The sequence below is a fragment of the Lemur catta genome, chromosome 18 (genome assembly GCF_020740605.2).
Source record: "Lemur catta isolate mLemCat1 chromosome 18, mLemCat1.pri, whole genome shotgun sequence".
NCBI lineage: Eukaryota > Metazoa > Chordata > Mammalia > Primates > Lemuridae > Lemur > Lemur catta.
In genome coordinates this window covers 45561749-45581677 of record NC_059145.1, presented here as the reverse complement: position 1 = coordinate 45581677, position 19929 = coordinate 45561749, and the positions used below count along the sequence as shown (strand labels likewise).

The 19929-nt window shown below is 44.5% G+C and overlaps 1 protein-coding gene across 2 annotated transcripts in view; it reads left to right on the top strand.

Moving 5' to 3' along the window:
• The first annotated feature begins 6361 nt into the window (after positions 1-6361).
• The window catches only part of ENTPD3 (ectonucleoside triphosphate diphosphohydrolase 3), a 34878-nt gene continuing 21310 nt past the window's right edge, over positions 6362-19929 (top strand). The window contains exons 1-4 of one of the 2 annotated variants that reach the window (XM_045530482.1): positions 6362-6421; positions 7202-7253; positions 10347-10474; positions 18139-18256. In XM_045530482.1, coding sequence (XP_045386438.1) covers positions 7214-7253; positions 10347-10474; positions 18139-18256 — 286 coding nt within the window. In that variant the 5' untranslated portion in view covers positions 6362-6421; positions 7202-7213. Of the gene's footprint in view, positions 6422-7201; positions 7254-10346; positions 10475-14723; positions 14762-18138; positions 18257-19929 lie in introns of those variants that run through there. The other variant, XM_045530483.1, reaches the window with a different exon arrangement.

Here is a 19929-nt window from a genome sequence, read left to right as displayed (position 1 = left end):
ATCTTAAAGCCAATAATTTTGTTTTCAAGTCTCAAATGTTTGCATGAAGAACTCATAGGCCCTAAGCACTGTTCCTATAATTATAATAGTTTATATTTACTGAAAGCTTGCTACATGCCAGGCATTGTTTCAGGTGCTTTATGTGTGTACATAAATGTGCTGCTCATTTATTCTTCACAACAATGCTGTGACGCAGGTGCTATTCCTGTCCTCGTTCTACCACTAAGGAAATGGAGGCACAAAAAGGGTAGGTCACCTGCCCATGTCACACAACTGTAAACAACAATGCCTAAGTCTGTGCCACCTAGTTACACTGCCTTTAGAACATAAAAGACAAACAGCCTGTGAGACATGCAGTATTTATCTTTTCTGCCCATACCAACACTTATGGTAACAATAATGAAAGAGGAGAGAAAAGAAAGAGGAAAAGCAAGCTGCTTCTGCCCAAGTCAAGACCAGTAGTGAGCAGTTCTCATTTTCTTTTGGGTGTGTTTCTACCCAGAACAGAGCTATAAAGAGACAGGAGAACTAGGAGGTGGCCCTCGTCTTTGAAAAGCTGGAGACCGCAGTACCCTCCGCAGCCTGCATTGTGATGAAGTGGGATAAAGCACTTACCCAACCAGTGCTGTCCTAATGGAGGCTATTTTGTCTCCAAATGAACATCTAATGTGATTAAAGAACGGAAGTTATTAAACAGATCGAGTTCACCAAGGCATCGATTTTCATTTTTGTGCCCAGAGCAAATATAAATGTAGTCAATTCACTCAAGATGTTGCCTTACCCCAAACCTGGCGATTAGAGATTGCAGAACATCCATGACTCAGCATGTCCGTTCACAGTGTGTGTTGTTTATTTCTCATTTTGTATTCAGCATGTCACCAAGAAGGGCAAAGAAGACTCTGCGGCACGTGAGCCTGCACTGAACGTGTGCATGCCCATCACCCAGACTGGGAAGCCACACGCACAGTGCATACTGGGTGATTCCATTCATAGAAAGTTCCAAAACAGGCAGAGCTTTCTATGGTGATAGCCATCAGAATAGCGGTTACCCTCGGGAGGAGATATGAGAGAACATTCTGGAGAGATGAAATGTCCTAGCTCTTGAACTAGGTGGTGTTTCACATTAAAAAATCATCAGACTAAGCACTTACAATTTTACTATACATAAAGTATACCTCAATAAACTCACTCTACTCCCCTCCCTCACTGGAAATCACTAATGAGATAATGTATGATTGCACCGTAATAGGGTCAGACCCCGTAAAGGTGGATAGCGGGGTGAGCTTGGGCAAGTCACTTAATCTCTTTAAGCCTCAATGTGTGTGAAAAGGGGCTAGTCAATGTGCCTCATCCAGATGCTCCTTCCCTACATCTCCTTTAGTCCCAGATACAAAAACTCTATGCTATATTCAATACATGTACGTATATGCATATGTGTGTGTATGTGTGCATGTGTATATATAGACATATAAATATTTGTTGTTGCTGTTGTTCTTGTTTTTTTGATAAATTCAATAACCTTAATGGCCAATCTGTACTGAAAACAGAATCATTATCACCCAACAACTCGTTCACCATTACTAAGGGCAGGAAGAATTTAATCTTCAAACAGCCCCAAAGATGTGTGGGAAATGGCTCAAAGCGGTGGACACATGGGACCCCAAGCTTGGGATTTGATTCTGAAGTTACGGAGATAAAACGGCAAGAGACAGGGAGTGTGGGGAGCCCTGCTGCTCTGGGGGCTGCTCAGCTAGCCCTGGCCGGGCCGTGGTGTTTGGCCCTCTAGGTTGCACGCTGTACAGCCCCAGGGTTGTAGTCCACACGAATCATGCCCCCTGCAGTCGCGTTGTGCAGGATCACTATGAAAGGCACGATTCGAAGACTGAGGTCTCTCCAGCTGAATGTCCACCTTCTCCAAAAGGAGAACTTCTCGGGCCAGAAGCTCACTTTGGCTGCATCAACTGGTGATTCCTCACAGGAGCGAAGCCCGCACTGCAGTGGGTCTTTGTCCTGTCCCTATCTGAGGAGAACTTACACCCAGTGGTGCCCCTGGAGGGCCGTGGGAGTGGAAGTGTGACACTTTGCAATTATACTTGAGGGGATTGGGGACTTCTGAGCTGACTCATGTTAGTGACACATACACCCCACCTCGTATCTGCTGATAGTAATATTATTATTAATGTTGTTAAAACCTCTAACTGCGGCTTATTTGGGGCTTTGATATGGCAAAATACTATGAGGTTGCACAGAAAGGGCTGGGACAAAGGACTGAGGGCTTATGCCAGAACTCATCAATAGCTGCATTTTTTAATTTTGTAAGGCTCAGAAAACTAAATCCTTTATGCAAACTTTTTGCAAATTTTCTTATCCCCTCATTAACAAGTGAAGTATAAGGTGAAAAAGATCATAACCCCAAATTATTAAAAAATGGTGAACCAAAATAAAAACAATAAAAAATTTTTATTCTAAGAGGCAATACTAAGACAATAAGATGTCTCACCCCATATGTTACAGCCAAGGGAGCACTTATAAGGACTCACAAGCCCTCCTGGAGAGGAGACCTAGGTCTTGGACCTTGAGGGGCTAGGAGGAGGGGTGGTTTCCTCTTCCATGAAAATCTCATTTTCTTCCTTATAAAAACATGCTAATTTCAGAAAGAGAAAAAAGAATGATTGCCTAGCTATAAGAAATGAATTCAATGGGGCAATTCGTCTATTTCTCTCACTCTTTTTTCTTTGGCTCTTTTATTCTTTTACAAAATTTTTAGTAGATTTGTTATCAAAATTGATTATTTAGGCAATTTTTTAAAAAATTTCCCAAAAGGGATAGGCTGGAATTTTTATAAATGTCTACATGAATCCTAGATTCACCCTGGAAAAACTAGACTTAGAGAATCTCAAAAATACATGGACATGAGAGAGGAGAGGTTAATGATGAAAATTCTTATTTGACAAGTTCTTTTGTATTTCTCAAAGTGCGCGTGTGTAAGAGTATATGTGTGTATGTTCTAATGTTACTATTATTTGGGGATATTTCATAAAATCAGATGAGCCTACAACTCTCAATGTAACTGCTGCAATCATTAAAACATTATTTAGTTCTCTTGAAAAAATCAATTTGCCAAATGATAAACCACCTTCCATGTGTCAAAATAACACTGAAGCTGATACTCATTGAGCCCTTATTATATGCCAAGGCTTAGCTACTTTACATCATTTGATTATTTAATCCTCAAAAAACTCTATAAGTTATATATAATCCTCAAAAAAACTCTATTTTTAAAAAACTCCGAGTTATGCAATCCTCAAAAAATCTTTTTTTAGAAAGAGTAATTTATAAGGAATTTATACAGAAACCAAAGTAACAAGGAGTTGAATAATTAACTCCATGTCACCCTGCAGGTAAGGAATGTAGCATTAACTCACAGGCAGATAGCTTGTCCTCAGAGCACAGTTCTGACTCCGTTAACTAGACTGGTTAGCCTGCTCCCTCACAAGGTCAATTATTGTAACAGTTCTTTTTTTTTTTTTTGAGTCTCGCTTTGTTGCCTGGGCTAGAGTGAGTGCCGTGGCATCAGCCTAGCTCACAGCAACCTCAAACTCCTGGGCTTAAGCGATCCTACTGCCTCAGCCTCCCGAGTAGCTGGGACTGCAGGCATGCGCCACCATGCCCGGCTAATTTTTTTTCTATATATATTTTTTTAGTTGTCCAGATAATTTCTTTCTATTTTTAGTAGAGACGGGATCTCGCTCTTGCTCAGGCTGGTCTCGAACTCCTGACCTCGAGCGATCCACCCGCCTCAGCCTCCCAGAGTGCTAGGATTACAGGCGTGAGCCACCACGCCCAGCCCCACCGATCGTTTTAAACTTTGCAAAACTTATAAGTTTTTTTTTAAATATTGTTTAAAGATATCAAACTTTTAACTGGCAAGTTTGGGTAAGTAATAAGATTAAGCATCTTTGTCATGTTTATCAGCCATTTCTTATTTCTTTTGTAAATTGACCAGTGCATGTCATTTGTCCATTTTTCTATTTTAGATACTTATATGTTTCTATGTATTTGTAGGACTTCATTATATATCATGGTTTTCAACTCTTTGTTATCACATTCTTGGATATTTCCTTCCCCACAATTTACCTTTTTTGCAGTAGTTTTTCATTTTTATGAATTCAAATTTGTTAACTTTATCTTCATGCTTTAATCTCAGGCTAGAAGAGACTGTTCCTTCCCCAGGATAATAAAAAAAGGTTCTTTTATATTTTCTTAGGACATTAAGTTCTTTTGTATTTTTAAATTTTTAATCCATCTATCATAAAATCTATTTTCATGTGTGATGAGTGGGATTTTTTTTCCAAATGATGAACCACTAGTTTCAACACTAGTTATAGAATAATATGTTCTTTCAACTTTCTCTTTATCTTATACTAAATTGTGTATCCTTTAGTCTGATATTGCACTATCTCTTTGCTTCTTTAGATCTTTTGATATATTCCTGTGTCCAAGCCAGCCTGTTTTAATTACTGTAGCTTTGTAATATGCTTTGATATCTGGTAGGGCAAATCTATATTATTTTATAATCTGGAAAAACCATAAAGGTTTGTGTGCCTATGTATGTGTGTTTGTATGTCTATGTGTTCTTATGTGTGGAGGTTCGATGGGGAAGTGCCTTTGAATGAATGGGTTTATTATAGTTTGGGAGCTGCAAAGAAGTTTGGGCAGTGCCTGGAGCAGAGTTTCCAGGAAAATTTGGAAAAATAAAAGGAAAGGTAGAGACAACAGGACTCTCCAAGGTGGTTGGTGCTCACACTTTTGAGGTCTGTAGGTGGAGGTAAGCAGAGAGGAAAACTGGCATGGACTGTATCTCTGTTATTTTTAGACACTGGCACCAAATGCGTTTCAAGGCCCCCTAAGCCAGGGAACCTTTTTCCAGTCCCTGGGAAATCACTAGGGAGCTAAGGTCAGCCATTCAACCCTTAGAGCTGATCTTACTGACCTCAGGTCTGGGTGTAGTGTCAGCAGCCATTTGTGGGCTATGGCCGCCTGGGTGCACAAGGACCCTCAGCTCTCGGTCGTATGCCTTATCTTTCATTGGCCTACAGCTTTCAGAGAGAACAAGTCTGGTAATTCAGCAAGCATTCACTGAACGTCTGACACTCCCAGTGCAGACCCTGTACCAATCCCCCAGCAATCCTCCAACTGGATGGGTGACCACAGTGTCCTTGCACACACACACACACACACCAACTTGGGGCCCACCTCTCCAGCCTCAGAGGTCTCAAAGCAGGGGCAATTCTGTCTTAAGGACCTCTTGTCTCTACGGGCTTTGGCCCCACCTGCACTGTACAGGTGTGGTGGGTGTCTAGGAAAGAGCAGACGGGCCCAGGACATAGCCAGGTCCTCAGCTCTTCCTTCCAGACATTCAGGAACCACAAAGAGGGGTAGTCCAGCAGAGCTCACTTAGGCCTCTTGCTGGGATCATTCCAAGGGTCCCTGGAGTCACTCGGAAGGGCGAGGAGGCTGCCTGCTGCAGCATTAGAAACAAACTGCTGGGGTATTTGGATCACTGCAGTCCTCATGCTGCATTTTTGTCATCTTTGGCCTCTTCCAGGCTGTACTTGTCTGAATTTCGGCCTAATGACACCCATATAAAACTGGCTAGGGGAGAGCCTTGCTCAGTAACCAGTGAGAGTGTCCCTGTGCACAGCCAAGGTGGTTCTGCTAAATATGAGGGAATGTCTCTGCACTGCTTTGTGCCCCAGGCCCAAGTGACTTAGGGACCAGCCTGCTACCGGCCTCACCGCCAACATTATGGGTGTTTGACTCCACTCCACCCCCACAGAGAGACAGGGCACAGGGTCCATGCGGTCATGCACGCCCACGGAGGGCCCAGTCCCTGCCTAGCCCCGACCCATTTTCCCTGCATCTGGGGTGACAGGAGAGATCGAAAGGTTCTTGGCTTTGACACACACGGAAGAGGGAGGAAGGCAGTGGACATCCCCTTGCTCCCCTCACCCCCTCACCCACGTAGGCTCCTGCAGGATTCCACGTCAAGGCCCCACTCCCCCCTCTCCTACTTCGGGTTAAGGTGAGGGTGGAGGGAAGGAGAAGGGAAGTGAGGTGCTGTTTGGCTGGAACCTGGAGGGGGACAGCAGACCCTCGGGGCAGGCAGAGGTTGGTCTTTGGGCGGGAGGTGTTCGCGGTCTCTCTCGCCCTCCCACCAGGGGCTGGGCGTGAAGTCGGGAGGAGCCAGCAGGGAAAGGTGCAGAGGTACCGGCGGGGGCACCGAGGGGGCGGTCCCAAGCGGAGGCCGCAGCGGCCCCGCCCCGCCCGGCGCCGCCTCCCCGGTCCCGGCTGACGCCTCCTGCGCGCGGGCCGCGGGCGGCCACTGCGGCAGCGCCGGTCTTCTCCCAGTCGGCCGCAGGTGAGGACGGGGACCAGGCGCCCGAGCCTCCGGGGGCCTGGGGGTTGCATGAGGCTGAGAACCCGGTGGGAAGGAAATGGAATCGGGTTTCCCCGAGGGCTGCAGGAAGGGACTAAGCTCGCGAGCCCCAAATCCTCCGGCGGCGGGGAGGGGTCCCTGCCATGCCGGCAAGCGGTGGGCGCGTCTTCTCCCGGTGCCGGCGCGGGTCTGGAGGTGCGCTGCGGCTGCGTGGAGACAGAGTCCAGAGTGGGCTCTCCCAAATCCTGGGGGCGCTGCATCCCAGGGGCCCGACATCCCTTCGCGGTTGTTTCCAGCCGCAGCTAAAGACACGCCTGCCAGGTCTCTAAAGGGCGACTCCGGGCTCCTGGGCCACGAGCACACACGCAAACCTTGCTGGCTGGTGTGCTTTGAAGAAAAGCCCTGCCACCGCCCTGCGAATGCTAATAATAGGAGGATTAGTTCTGCCTGGGTGTGTGTTCAGGTGGTACAATCTGCAGAAAAAGGTAGACTTTTAAAAACGTTTTTTTTTTTTTTTTTTTTTCAGTTTAAACTTCCAGCAAACCCATATTTCTTCCTTTCCTCGCACTGGGGAGATGACATGAGAATTTAAGCTCCAGCTTTGATTCTTTCTCTGAAGTTCTGGGTTTGGGCTCACCTTTCCCAGGAGGTTTTGATCTGGAGGAATTGAAGTGGGCTAGTGTTTTAACCAGCGCAAGTTTTTTAAACTTTTGAAATCAGGGGCCCGGGATATACTGACATTCTACACTCTCTCTCTTGCAGCTGGGAGAAAAGATGTTCACCGTGCTGACCCGCCAACCGTATGAGCATGCAGGTCTGTATCTCTCAGGAAGCAGCAAGGTGGTTTTTTTTTCGTGTCAAATCAGAGGAGAATTCCAGGTTCAGCCCGCAGTTTTTCATCCATGTCCCCCTACAAATGACTGTTTAACCTCGCTGGTTTGAGACAAAGCTGCTCACTGTGGTTTTGCCACCGGCATTCCTCAGATAAAAGTAATGCTTTGCATCAAAGCCACACAAAACAAGGACTAACATGCATGTTTCGCTTAAATGGTTTTTCCGGTTTGTATAAGCCATTAATTTGGCCTTTGTGGTTTCCCTTACCTAGCTGTATGTACGATTTGTTTTAGAATACTGTATTGTTGATTTTGTGATGAATTACAAAGTACTTGGAGTTTTTTCCTGTATTTCCATCCGAATGTTTTTACTGGCACAGTGCCCGCAACTCCCCCAACCCCCCAGCATGGGTCAGTGTTGTTATGGTTGATGCTGTAGGCATGAGTGTGGAATTTTCTCTCTCACACACACTTCTAAGTTGCCCTGCCTGCCTCTGGAGCACTTTTTGGAGTTGCTCATGTGGAAGCCCACAAGGCTCTGGCCTCTCCACGCTCAGGTAGGCACCTTGCAATTACAGTGTTTGTCCAGCCCTAATGACAGCATAGCTCTAGGCTGTATTTCCTAAATGAATGAGACCTGGTCTAGTCAATTTTGCTTTGTAATAAGCTTTTCTGTTGGGGCAAGGGTTTGCTTAAGGTAATCATAGCTTTTTACTTGAAAACTGCTGAAACACAGAGGACTTATGAGGCCAGCCACGTGGCTGTGGTCAGGAAACTGCTTACATATCACACCCCCCTGCCCTGTGGATAGACGTTCTTTAGTCATGCCCCTAACTTGGGTATTCTTGTCTTCTAAAAGGATACGATTTTAGAATAGTAATAGCAATTTATATGAATTTTTTTTTTTTTGGTAAAGATAAATTGTTCTTAAGGAGCTGGTTTACTTTGATTTCCAGGTTTTCCCCACAACACTTTGAACTGTTAACACAGATACTGTAACATCACACATACAGACGAACATGTTACATTCCTTTCAAAGGACAAGTTTAACTTGGCAGATTAAATCTCAACCATGCCTTGTTAGGGGAAAAAACCCTTAAACCTCTATCACTGACACTGACATATACATTCCTTGAAAGCTGATTAAAAAGTTTCCCTCTGTGGATTAACTGGTTCCTGGCTGGTTCGTGTGCTTTTATCTGGAATCACAGAAAAGTGATCCAGGACCCTATCAAGATGCTCTGAAGGTCAGCTCTGAGGTAGTTGGCTCCCCCTCCAGTTGCTATTACAAATGATTCTGCAATGAATAACTTTGTGTATATGTCATTTTATACATGTGAGGTTAGTTGTGTGGGATAAATTCCCAGAAGTGGGACTGTGAGTCGGATGGTATGTTCATTTGCAAGTTTGATAAAGATTGACAAATTTCCCTCCATGGATGCTGTACCAGTTTACACTCTTAATGACAAGGTAGGAAAATTAAGGTGTTAAATGATCACTGGGACATCAGGAAGTGTCTGTGACTGCACCTACACTGCAGGGGAGTCAGATGGGGCAGAAGAGTTGGCTGTTCTGAGCCATTGAGCCCCACTGCATGCTTGCCCACCCCATGCGTATTGAGTGTTGTGATGTGATTGGATATTGGGAGTGAATCTCACTCTATCATGGTAGCATGTATGTACCATTTTTTTCTTCTAGGAAAATGTCTTATAGAAATAATGAAGGGATAAAGCATAGATTAAAACATGATCTAAGAATAAATGTTCTGGAATAGGGAAGAATCTGTCCCATTGCTGTTCAATAGAACTTTCTATAATGATGGAAATGTTCTATAGCTGCAATGTCCAATATGGGAGCCACTAGCTTACATGTGGTTATGGAACACTTGAAATGTGGCTAGTGAGATTGAGGGGCTGATTTTTTAATTTTATTTTATTTTAATTAATTTACATTTACATAGCCATTTGATGAGAAACATACTGGGATTCTCTGAATCCAGTGATGTTTCTGTTAGTGTCTATCATATTTCAGCCATTCAGGTGCCATTTATGTTTATGCCCTAATGGTTCTACCAAGACTGCTATTTAGTAAATATTTTAATTGAATGTCTTTTTATCTTTTTTAAGAAAAATAGGCATAATTTATATTCAGTGAAATGGATAGCTCTTAAGTTGTGTCCCTGAGTTGAGTGTTCTTGCCTTCCAAAGGCATATTTTTTAAGATAATGGGAGTAATTTATAAGAATCTTTTTTTTAAGGGAAATTGTGCCTAAGGAGCTGGTTTACCTTGATTTTCAAGTTTTCCCCAAAGGACTTTGAAAGATTGATGAGTTTTGTCAAATGTGCATATGAGTATACTCCACAGTCCTATAGAGCAGTGGTCCCAAACTTTTTTGGCACCAGGCACCGGTTTCATGGAAGACAATTTTTCCACAGCCCGGGCATTGGGGGTTAGTGGTGCAGAGCTCAGGCAGTGACATGTGGCCCACTCCCTAACCCATTTCCTAAGAGGCCACGGACCAGTACCTATAGAGTATTAGCTATAGAGTATTTCCATTACTCCTAGAAAGTGCCCACATGTTTATTCCCAGTGAATTCTTGCCCCAAACCCCCAGGCAATCACTGTTCCACTTTCTGTTACCTACCTGTTTTAGAACTTCACATAAATGGAATCATTTCAGTATAATATAGTACTAATTTCTTTTTACTTAACTAAGATTACTTTTAAATAAAATATATCACCTGTGTTAATAGAAAGCCTGGATTTTTTGACTCGCCAAATATTGTACTTTATCTCAGGCATGACCAGCAATATGTATAATACACTTTGGGAAATATCAGGAAACTAGATCATGCATACCCTCCCTGCAGACAGTTTTAGTCCACAATTTTGGAGGAAGAATAAATGGGTATTGGAATCCCATTGTTACTGTTCCTTAAAGTGTAGGGTCTCACTAAAGCCAGAGAAAGTGGTTTTTGCGCACAATTATGGGCCTCGTCCATGAATTGTACAAAGAAGACTGATGTCTGGTGGCTACTTTTCCCTCACGTGTCTTCTGGGTCTCCTCATTTCAGGCCTCAAGGCTCTCTGCCGCACTCCAGCCGTCATCGCCTTGGTGTTCTTGCTGGTGAGCGTTGTGGTGCTCGTGAGCATCACACTCATCCAGATCCATAAGCAAGAGGTCCTCCCTCCCGGACTGAAGGTAAGTGCACGGGAATTGGTATCAAAGGGAAGAAACGGGCTATGACATCAATTGTTCTAAAACCGTGAGTTAGAGTAGGGGAAAAAAAAACGCTTTCCCCCTGCCTCTGGCTGGAGCCAGCAGAAGGTGGGGTAAGACCTCAGGGAGAAGGTGTGGACACGCTGGGTTTGTGATGTTCGAGGCTGTGGACTGAGGGTGGTGACACCGTCTACAGTATAGTCTTGCTTTGCCTTCTGATGGTGGAAACCAAAGCTAAAATTTGTAGCTGGGAATTGCAGATGGCTACCGAAGATTTACCAGTCAGTGCAGTTTCCATTTTTACCAGTTTATCTATTCTCCCAGACCACCGCACAACTCTGATCACGAGCAAAGACCAGGAAACCCAGGCTCCTCTTCTGGCCCAGCCTGGGTGAATGAAATCTCAAGGACTTGAGAAGGTCTCCTTGAGCTGTATTTTTGCTACCTCTCTTGGGTCTAGCATGTGTGCCATGACCCTGTCAACCGTCCCCCTCAAAAAGTACTCAGATCCTGGTGCTTAGGCCCAGAGGTCTCTCTCAGCTTTTGGTAAGGCCATCCCCAAATGGCCTCTGAGAGGATTCCTGTTAGGCTGAGAATCATAACATACCACCCCAGCCTTAGCTCTGAGGATGCCCTTGGAGATGGGAGGTGATACGATGAGGGGCTGACAAATGAAAGGTGAAGAGAGTCAGTGAGTCCTTCAATCATTCTGGTCAGCAAACTTTTTCTGTAAAGGGACAAATACTACATATTTTAGGCTTTGAGGCCCACTTATAGTCTCTGTTGCATACTCTTCTTCATTTTTTGGCTCATTAAAAATGCACAAACCCTTCTTAGCTGGAGGCCATAGGGACCAAGTAATTCAGCTGTGTTATTTGAATCTCATTTGGCATTTACACTTGACCTCAAAAGTCCTTTCTGTATCTTCGGGCTGTTAGTGACTATTCAAAAGCTATATTTGAAATACATAGAAGTTTTTAAAAGAAATATAGTATAGTGCTAATTTCTTTTTACTTAACTAAGATTATTTTTAAATAAAATATATCACTTGCTCTGTGAATGGGTTTGATGTAACATTCTGAGGCTACTTTCCTCAAGGATTAGAGGAAAATCTCCTTTAGATAATGACATTTGGTTCCTTGACAGAATATTTTACTTAAGAATCTCACCCTCATGAATAAAGTGAATAAAAGCGGGGGGACCCCTATGCAACTGTCCAATGATGAGAGGAAAACAAATTATCTGGTTGTCCAAAGACATCAGCTGAGGCCTAGAGAAGCTGTTTTCCCATGCTCCAGGCACTGCCTTCTTCTGTAAACTACTGTATATAAAATCGGGACTGCAAGTAAGAGTGATATCTCTTTTCACTTTGCATAGTGCTTTTCAGTCTAGTGAGCACTCTTCCCTGATCTATCTCATTTAGCTCTTGTGCAAACCGTAAGAAGGTAGGCAAAGCAAGCACTGTGGCCACCACTTTGCCAGCAAATGGCAAGACCAGAATTGAAACCTGGTCTCTTCTGTTCCCAAGGCCAGGGTTCTCTTCACAGCCACCCACTTCTCCATGATCCTGAGTTCTGAATGGAGACCCCAGAAGGAGAGATTGGTCTCTGATAGGAGAACGTGTTCTGCTTTGCACAGGAGAAAGGAAGGGAAGATGGATGCAGATGCAGGAATGTTTGTGGAATAGGGGAAGGAGAGTGAAGGCTAGTACCACCCTTAGACCCAGTAACTGGGGCCCCTGCCCTGGGCCCCACATTTCAGAAGGACCAGCTCTAGCTGTACTCCAGCTTCATCTCTCTCCATGACACAAAGGAATGTGCCTACCCAGAGCCCATACTCCCCCTACTAGAACACGCTGTGGTGCCTGGGACCTCAGAATCCAGGGTCTGCGTGGACCTCCCAAGGGTGGACCTCACCTCTGGTCTGAGGGGTGGCCAAGAAGCAGCTGCTTGCAGGGGGCATAGACAGAGCATGGAAGTGGGATACGAGCTGCCCACACACAGGTGCATAGGGCCCTCTATGGATTTGCAGGAGTGGGAAGAGAACAGGTTTGGGGCAACGGGGCAGGATAAAAGCCTCTATTTATAAAATTTTGTCTCGGATCCCATGAGTGTTAGGGACGGGCTGGTTAAGGCAGTTAGCAACTGATAGCTTCTACTTATTCTGGAGGTGAGAGGTAAGTCCTCTATTTGTGCTGGAGGACATGGAGGAATTGGATGGAAAGACTGGAAGGGTAAAGTGAGTAGAGAAAAGTAGAGATCCCAAGGCAGTATACAGGGCACCATTGGGCACCACATGTTTAATGCCACTGTCTTAGGTTAGGCTCCCCTTGTCAAAGATGTGAGCGCAAGCAAATCATCTGGGGATGATGCCAGGAAGCGCAGGCAGGGGGATGGGGAAGTGAGAGGAGGTCAGGCAGTGGACAGCGGGTAGCACTGTGGGCAGCTGGGGCTCAGTCCTGCTGGGGACCTCGGGAGCCAGTGCAGAATTCACCTTAGAGTCATCCCATATCAGGGGGCCTGTAGAAACATGCCTCACAGCTGTCCCACTCAAGGGCATATTTGTGCTTCCATCAGTCATTTGGGTGAAAGTCTGCTTCCTGGGGGATGTAACTCTCTAGGATTTCTGGCATACTGTGTGCTTGGGGAGGCCCAGGCCACTAGGGAAGCCTGCAGGCAGGTGGAGGGTAGATGGTTATACACCACAGTGGTAAGATCTGAGGGGATATAGGCAGGGACTCGTCAGTGACTGTTCCATGTAAATACTATCATTATTATCATCCCTATTTTGCAAATGAGAAAACAGAGAAACAGAAAGGGCAAAGAGCTTCTCGTGGTTATACAGACTGAGAATAGCAACGCTGGTATAAAGGAAAGAAAATAGCAGAGAACAGCGGCCTTAAGCAAGGCTTTGGAGGGACCAGAAGACATACCCTCCACCAATTAGCAGATATTAATAGCTCGAGTGTGCTTTCAGGGAACGTTCTCTCTAAACAAAGGAAGTCTGCAATGCCACATCAGTTCAAAGAGATATTAAATCTTTTCAGAATCTTGCTATCAGACCGTAGTCACAGTTGCAGGGGACAGAAATTTCTGTAACGTAGGAAGATTGACTCAGAAGTTCTATTCTGTTTAATTGGGTGATTAAATGTAAGAAAACACGGATGTTCTGAGCCAGCTGAACCAGAAACAGAATGACAGCGTCTGAAGAGAGAGTTCCACATATAGTTTTTCTCGGGTTATTGAGAGACTCTCTCCTTTTGTTTTGCAGCGTGCTGGGGGCGAAGTTGAATGAATATGAGGGCTTTTGAATTGTTTGTCATGTTTATGTTTTTTGTACCAAAAGCCCTGTTTTGGCTTTATGTGCAGCTGACAGTTGGTTCTGAGCGGCAGCTCCACATCAGCCTGTCTGGAGGGCCCTGGAATGTTACATGAGACCCTCAGGCAAGCCTCCTCGGCTATTAAATCCAACCTTGGCTTGCCTAAACTTGGTTTACATCAATTTAAGAGCAGAACTATTAAAACTCAGTCAAGGGGTGAAAATGTCCCCAGTCCCTTGTGTTACTGGTCTAACCTGCTCCACAAGCTTGAAGAGTAAACATGATGCCATCACTTTTACTTTTCACTCGGGCCCCCACCTGCTTTTTTCTCATTAAGTCCAATATCTTCCACTTGAGGCTTCGCCCTCCCTACCCCCTAATCTAAGAGCCTTGGAGCATCTCAGACCGGTGACCAATATCCCATTGCCATTGCCTCTTGCAGCCACGTGATGTCACTGTTGAAGATGGGTCCTGCATAGTCTTAACATTTCAGGGACAGGCTTTTCCCCTGTGGCCTGCTCAGGCCACATTAGTTCCCCATACTGGGTCCAAGATTACAGGCCGTTTTAGCCTATACTCCCACGTTCAGCCTGTACTCTCCAAAGCATAACCGCTGGGCCAGTCTGTGTTGAAGCCATTTCCTTCTAACCCTCATTGAGCCTTGCTCATCAGCCTGGATTTCTAGTGCCTTGTGGCCCACCCTGGTCTATCCCTTGGAGAGCAAGAGTTGGATAAGAGGTTTCTTCTTTTTCAGAAAGCCCCAGCCCCCTTATACAAATTGGTCCTGCTCTCCTCCAGCCAGTTCTGCACACCACTTAACTAAGAGTGTGCTTTCAAGGAACTTTCTGTCTGAACAAAGGAAGTCTGCAATACCGTATCAGGCACCATAATACTGAACAATCATTCCGTTAGACTTGGTTTCCTTGGAGCTCAGTGAAGGAATGGTGGCTGTGAGTACATGTTTTAGAGTCAGTTAAGCCCATGCTTTATTCCCAGGTGTGTGATCTTGGGCATATACTTAGCTTTGTGAGCCTCAGTTTCCCCATATGTCAAATGGGAATGATGACAACACCTGCCTTTATAAAGTCAATAACACTTATTAAAGGGCTCAGTGCAGTGGCCTGTAATACTAGCACTCTAGTCACTTGAGGTGAGGAGTTCAAGACCAGCCTAAGCAAGAACGAGACCCCATCTCTCCTAAAAATACAAAAAATTAGCTGGGTGTGGTAGTGTGCACCTGTAGTCCCAGCTACTCTGGAGGTTGAAGCAGGAGGATGGCTTGAGCCCAGGAGTTTGAGGTTGCTGTGAGCTAGGCTGATACCACTGCACTCTACCCAGGGTGACAGAGTGAGACTTTGTCTCCAAAAACCAAACAAAACAAATCAAAAGCACTTTGTGCAGTGCCTAGCATAAGTGCTCAATAATGTTTAGTACTACTTACTAGTAGTCTTATTATCATAGAAATAGTGATAATAATAACAAAAATATCTAAGAAAGCTGACCATATGACTTTGCTTTTGATTTTGACAGATCACTCAGTCCTTAAGTGTTGGACCAGGGAGTTTAGAACTGAAGCCTGTTTCCTTTCATTTAACCCACTGAGTGTGTCTTCAGATCCACATTCAAGCCATGCCTTTTTTCTGACACTGCATTAGACAGAGGGTTACTGATTACTTTTCATCCAAGCATCACCTCCCTAGCTGAACTGAAAATAATTCATTCCCATACCCCCTTCCCCAATGAAACCACATTGAGTTCCACTGATTTAGGCAAATAAGTTCTCAAAACTGGTTAAAGACCAATTTTTCCACTTTTGAAAATGTCAGTGAATGATGGTGGGGCTAGGTCAGTGTTAGTCAGAAATAGGTTGGCCCCTGTCAGCCCATCAGCAGGTGCTGAAGAGGCAGCCACTTCTCCAGGCTCAGCGAGCAAAGTCTGGCTGCTCCAGACCCTGGCGAAAGCTGGATCCCAGTCAGAGTTACAAGCGAGAATGGATACTCTTCCTTCTTGCTGATCTTGGCCCGACAGCCCCGGGCTGTGTACACAGGAAAGACACACATCCTTTGTGAGAGGTTGGAATAAAGGTTGGGGAAGGGCAGGCAATGCTGTCTTCTTCTCTCTCTCTTATTTTATGGGTCAGCACCAGGTACGACAGGGCTGGTGGGAGTGGTGGTGCTCGGGTCGGCCGGAGGGAGGAGAGAAAGAAGACTGAGAATCTGGAGGCCCGGACTTCTTTAGTGCCTGGTTTCCTTCTTGCCTTCGGTTTCAACCTGCGCTTTAATCTCACTGTGAGTCTCTGCCTGGGACAGATATCGAACAATGCCACCTCTGTTCACACAGAGGGATGTCATGTCAGGATCCCTATCAACATTCATCAGACTGAAGGGCTGAGATTAAGAGGCCGTCCAAGTTCGAATGCCAGTGTACACAGGATATTCTGTTTCAATAGAAAGGAGACGCTGTGATGCAGAAGCTGGAGCAACTTTTTTTATTTGGGCCCATTTCAAATGAAACAAGCATTTGTAATATAGGTAGTCGGGTGTTGGAAATCTCCTAAATGTCTAGAATCAGGCAACTGGTTGAATAAATTATTCTATATCTCACGGCATTTTATGAATATATGAAAATGATGATATTTCTACTGGCAGAGAGAAATGATATACTGTTAAGAAAAGAGCACTGCAGGCGGGGTGCAGTGGCTCATGCCTATAATCGTAGCACTTTGGGAGGCCAAAGCAAGAGGATTACTTGAGACTAGGAGTTCAAGACCAGCCTGAGTGACGTAGCACTGTATCTACAAAAAGTAGAAAAAAAATTAGCGGGGCATGGTGGCCCATGCTGTCGTCTCAGCTACTCGGGAGGCTGAGGCAGGAAGATCACTTGAGCCCAGGAGTTTTGAGGTTGTAGTGAGCTATGATGACACCACTGCACTCCAGACTGGGCAACAGAGTGAAACCCTATCTGAAAAAAAAAAAGAAAAAGAAAAGAGCATTGCAAAAAAAAAAAAAAAACTATGTATGACATGAGCCCATGTTGATTTAAAAATATATATCTAAACACATATGTATAAAAAGATATATAACAAGGGGTTAAAACAAATATTTGGATTTGAGGGGTGTTATTTACTTTTCTCTTTTTCTTGTTTTGTAATTTTCTTTATTTTTCTAGGCAGGCTTTTTAATATTTGATAATAGACTGTATTTATTGAGCAGTCACTAAGCATCATGCATACGATCTTCTATTTGCTTCTGAAAGTACGTTGTTTGAAGATGAGGGAACTCAGAGAGATTAGGCATCTTACCCAGCATTGTGAACTCAAGAATCCATCTGAGTCAGCCTACCTATAGACTCAACTCCATCTTCTTCCGTGGAAGCAGTGGGACGGGGGAAAGGCTGCTACCCTGAAGGCCTCTGGATGCCCCTGGGATAACTCTAAGAACTGGACATGGGGCTTAGATCAGCATCACTAATTCCAATCTCCATAGGCTGCTAAACCCTGGTCAGATTTGGTCCAGGGCCTGGGCTGGACCAAACCTTCAGATGAAGCTCCCTGGTACCTGCCTCAAGCTAGGCAGGATGGTCCAGGACTCCCAGCCTGCTCTCCTGGGCACAGCACTGCCCGGCAACACCTGCCCGTCTGTTTGTTCACGAACCTATTACTAAAGTCAGAGCAACAAATTGGTATTATTTTGTATTTTGTTTTTTTCTCCTTAATTATGAATACTTTAATTCTGAGGGCTGACGTAGGTATTAACATGTCTCTAACCCTGTGAGAACTTCCTACAGTTTCTTCCTGTAGTTTTTTTCTGGCTGCTTATTCCCAGGCTATAAACCAGAAGTCCCGAGGCCAGAGGGCATCCAGCTGACTGAGCATTCATTTCCCTCCTGAGACCCTGGTGGCTCCTGTCCTCACCTCAGAGGTCAGGTTGAAGTCTTTGCAAGATCCATGGAATACAATTCTCAGCCTCGGCTGTGTATTAGAATCACCCGGGGAGCTTTAAAACTTGTCAATGCCCCGGTCCACTCTCAGAGATTCTGATTTAATAGGTCTGGGGTGCACCCTTGGCATTGGGAGTTTTTGAAGCCCCTCAGGTGATTCCAATGCACGCCCAAGAACCTGCCCTAGAACCTGCCCTGCCTCACCTCATCCTCCTCCCCCACAGTCGGCAAGACAAACTTGGTTGGAGAAAATAGTTTTCTCTTGGTCAGCCCCAACCTAAGTGAATCAGTGTGGATTAACGTATTCAGGACTCTCAGTGCCCACTGGGAAAGGAGTCCTCAGGGGGCCCCAGCCTGCTTCTAACTCTTCCTTCCCCTTTTTATCCAGTATGGAATCGTGCTGGATGCTGGGTCTTCCAGAACCACAGTCTACGTGTATCAGTGGCCAGCAGAGAAGGAGAACAATACCGGAGTGGTCAGTCAAACCTTCAAGTGTAGTGTGAAAGGTAAGGACCAAATGTCTGGGAGGCCCAGAGGGAAGTAAGGTGGAGTCCTAAGTCCTTTGGAGGCCTGGAGAGGTCCTGAGAAGCTGCCTGGAGGCAGGGAATGAGGTAGGACTCGGTGGGGGGTCAGGAAAACATAAGACCTTGTACTAATGCTGCTGCTCCTCAGTGGAGTAACCTTGCTCTGGTCACTTCCCTTCTCTGGGCCTCACTTCACACATCTGTAAATGTGGCAGCTGGGTGTCAAGAACTGTGAAGGGTCTGAGATTTTACCCTGCCATATTTTTATGGATACTGGAAGACACCGGACTCCTGGGTCAGAAACAAAGGACAGTTTATTACAGTAATAGCAGTAGCCAGAGTATCAGTATTTTCTTGAACTGGTTCTCTGATTCCCAGTTTGCACTGGATGACATAAAGAGGGCCAGATAGTATGTGACCATGCAGTGGGTTCTGTTAAAGAAGAGGAAGCCTGAGATTAGGAAACCTGAAACATTTATAATGGGCAGTGAGCATGCTTGCCTTTTGCTCTGGAAGAAAATACTATGTTTGTCTTCCAAGGCTTCTTGCTCTGCAAACATCCTTAAAAAGATAGTCCAGAACAAAGGCAGTCAGCACTTCTGCTCATAAGACATGCAGAAACACAGGAGACACATGGAAAATTGTCTTCCAACAGGGGCAAGGAGTGGCTGTGTATATTGGGGGGTGAGTACAGAGGGGGATTGATGGTATGTAAACAAATGGGCACAGCTCTGCTCCAGTAAAGCTTCATTTATGGACACAAAATGTTGAATTTCATACACTTCTCACATCAAATATTATTCTTTTAATTTTTTCTCCACTGTTAAAAACGATCAGGAGGCTGAGGCAGGAGGATTGCTTGAGCCCAAAAGTTTGAGGCTGCAATAAGCTATGTGCAGGCCACTGCACTCCAGCCTAAGAGTGAGATCCTGTTTCAAAAAATAAAAAAAATTAAAAAATTAATAAATGTAAAAACTCTCTTAGCTCATAGGCTTTACAGAAAAGGTGGTAAACATGGGCTTCCAACCCCTGAAATAGAATATTATCAGGATCTTTAATGACCCTCCATGCAACTGCTTGCCTCCCCAACAACATACTCTGAATTTTATGTTAACTGTTTCTTTGTTCTTCTTTATAGTTTTGTCTTATGTATTTAGTTTTTCCTGTTTTTTTAAATGGAATCAAACATATTTATATAAATGGAATCAAACATACATTTTTATGTAATTTGCTTTGTTCACAGTGGACTTTTAAGATTCATCTACATTGATATCAGTAGCTATGGTGTATTCATTTTTCCTTGTTGATGGACATTTGTATTTCCTTGGTTACTAATAAGACTGAATATCTTTCCATGCATTTATGGCCATTTCTGTTTTCTGTGAAATGTCTGTTCATGTCTTCTGATCATTTTTCTACTGAATTGCTTGATTTTTTTCTTATTGATTCATTGAAATTCCTTATAAATATTCTGAATATGAATACTTTGCCAATATTATATGAATGCTAATATCTTCTTATAGTTTATAGTTTGTCTTTTTAGTTTCTTTGTGATGTCTTTTGCTGAATAGAAGTTCTTAATTTTTATGTAGGTACACATCAGTCTTCTCCTTTGTGGTTTTCTCTTTTGTATGTTTTATTTAAGGGATCCTTTC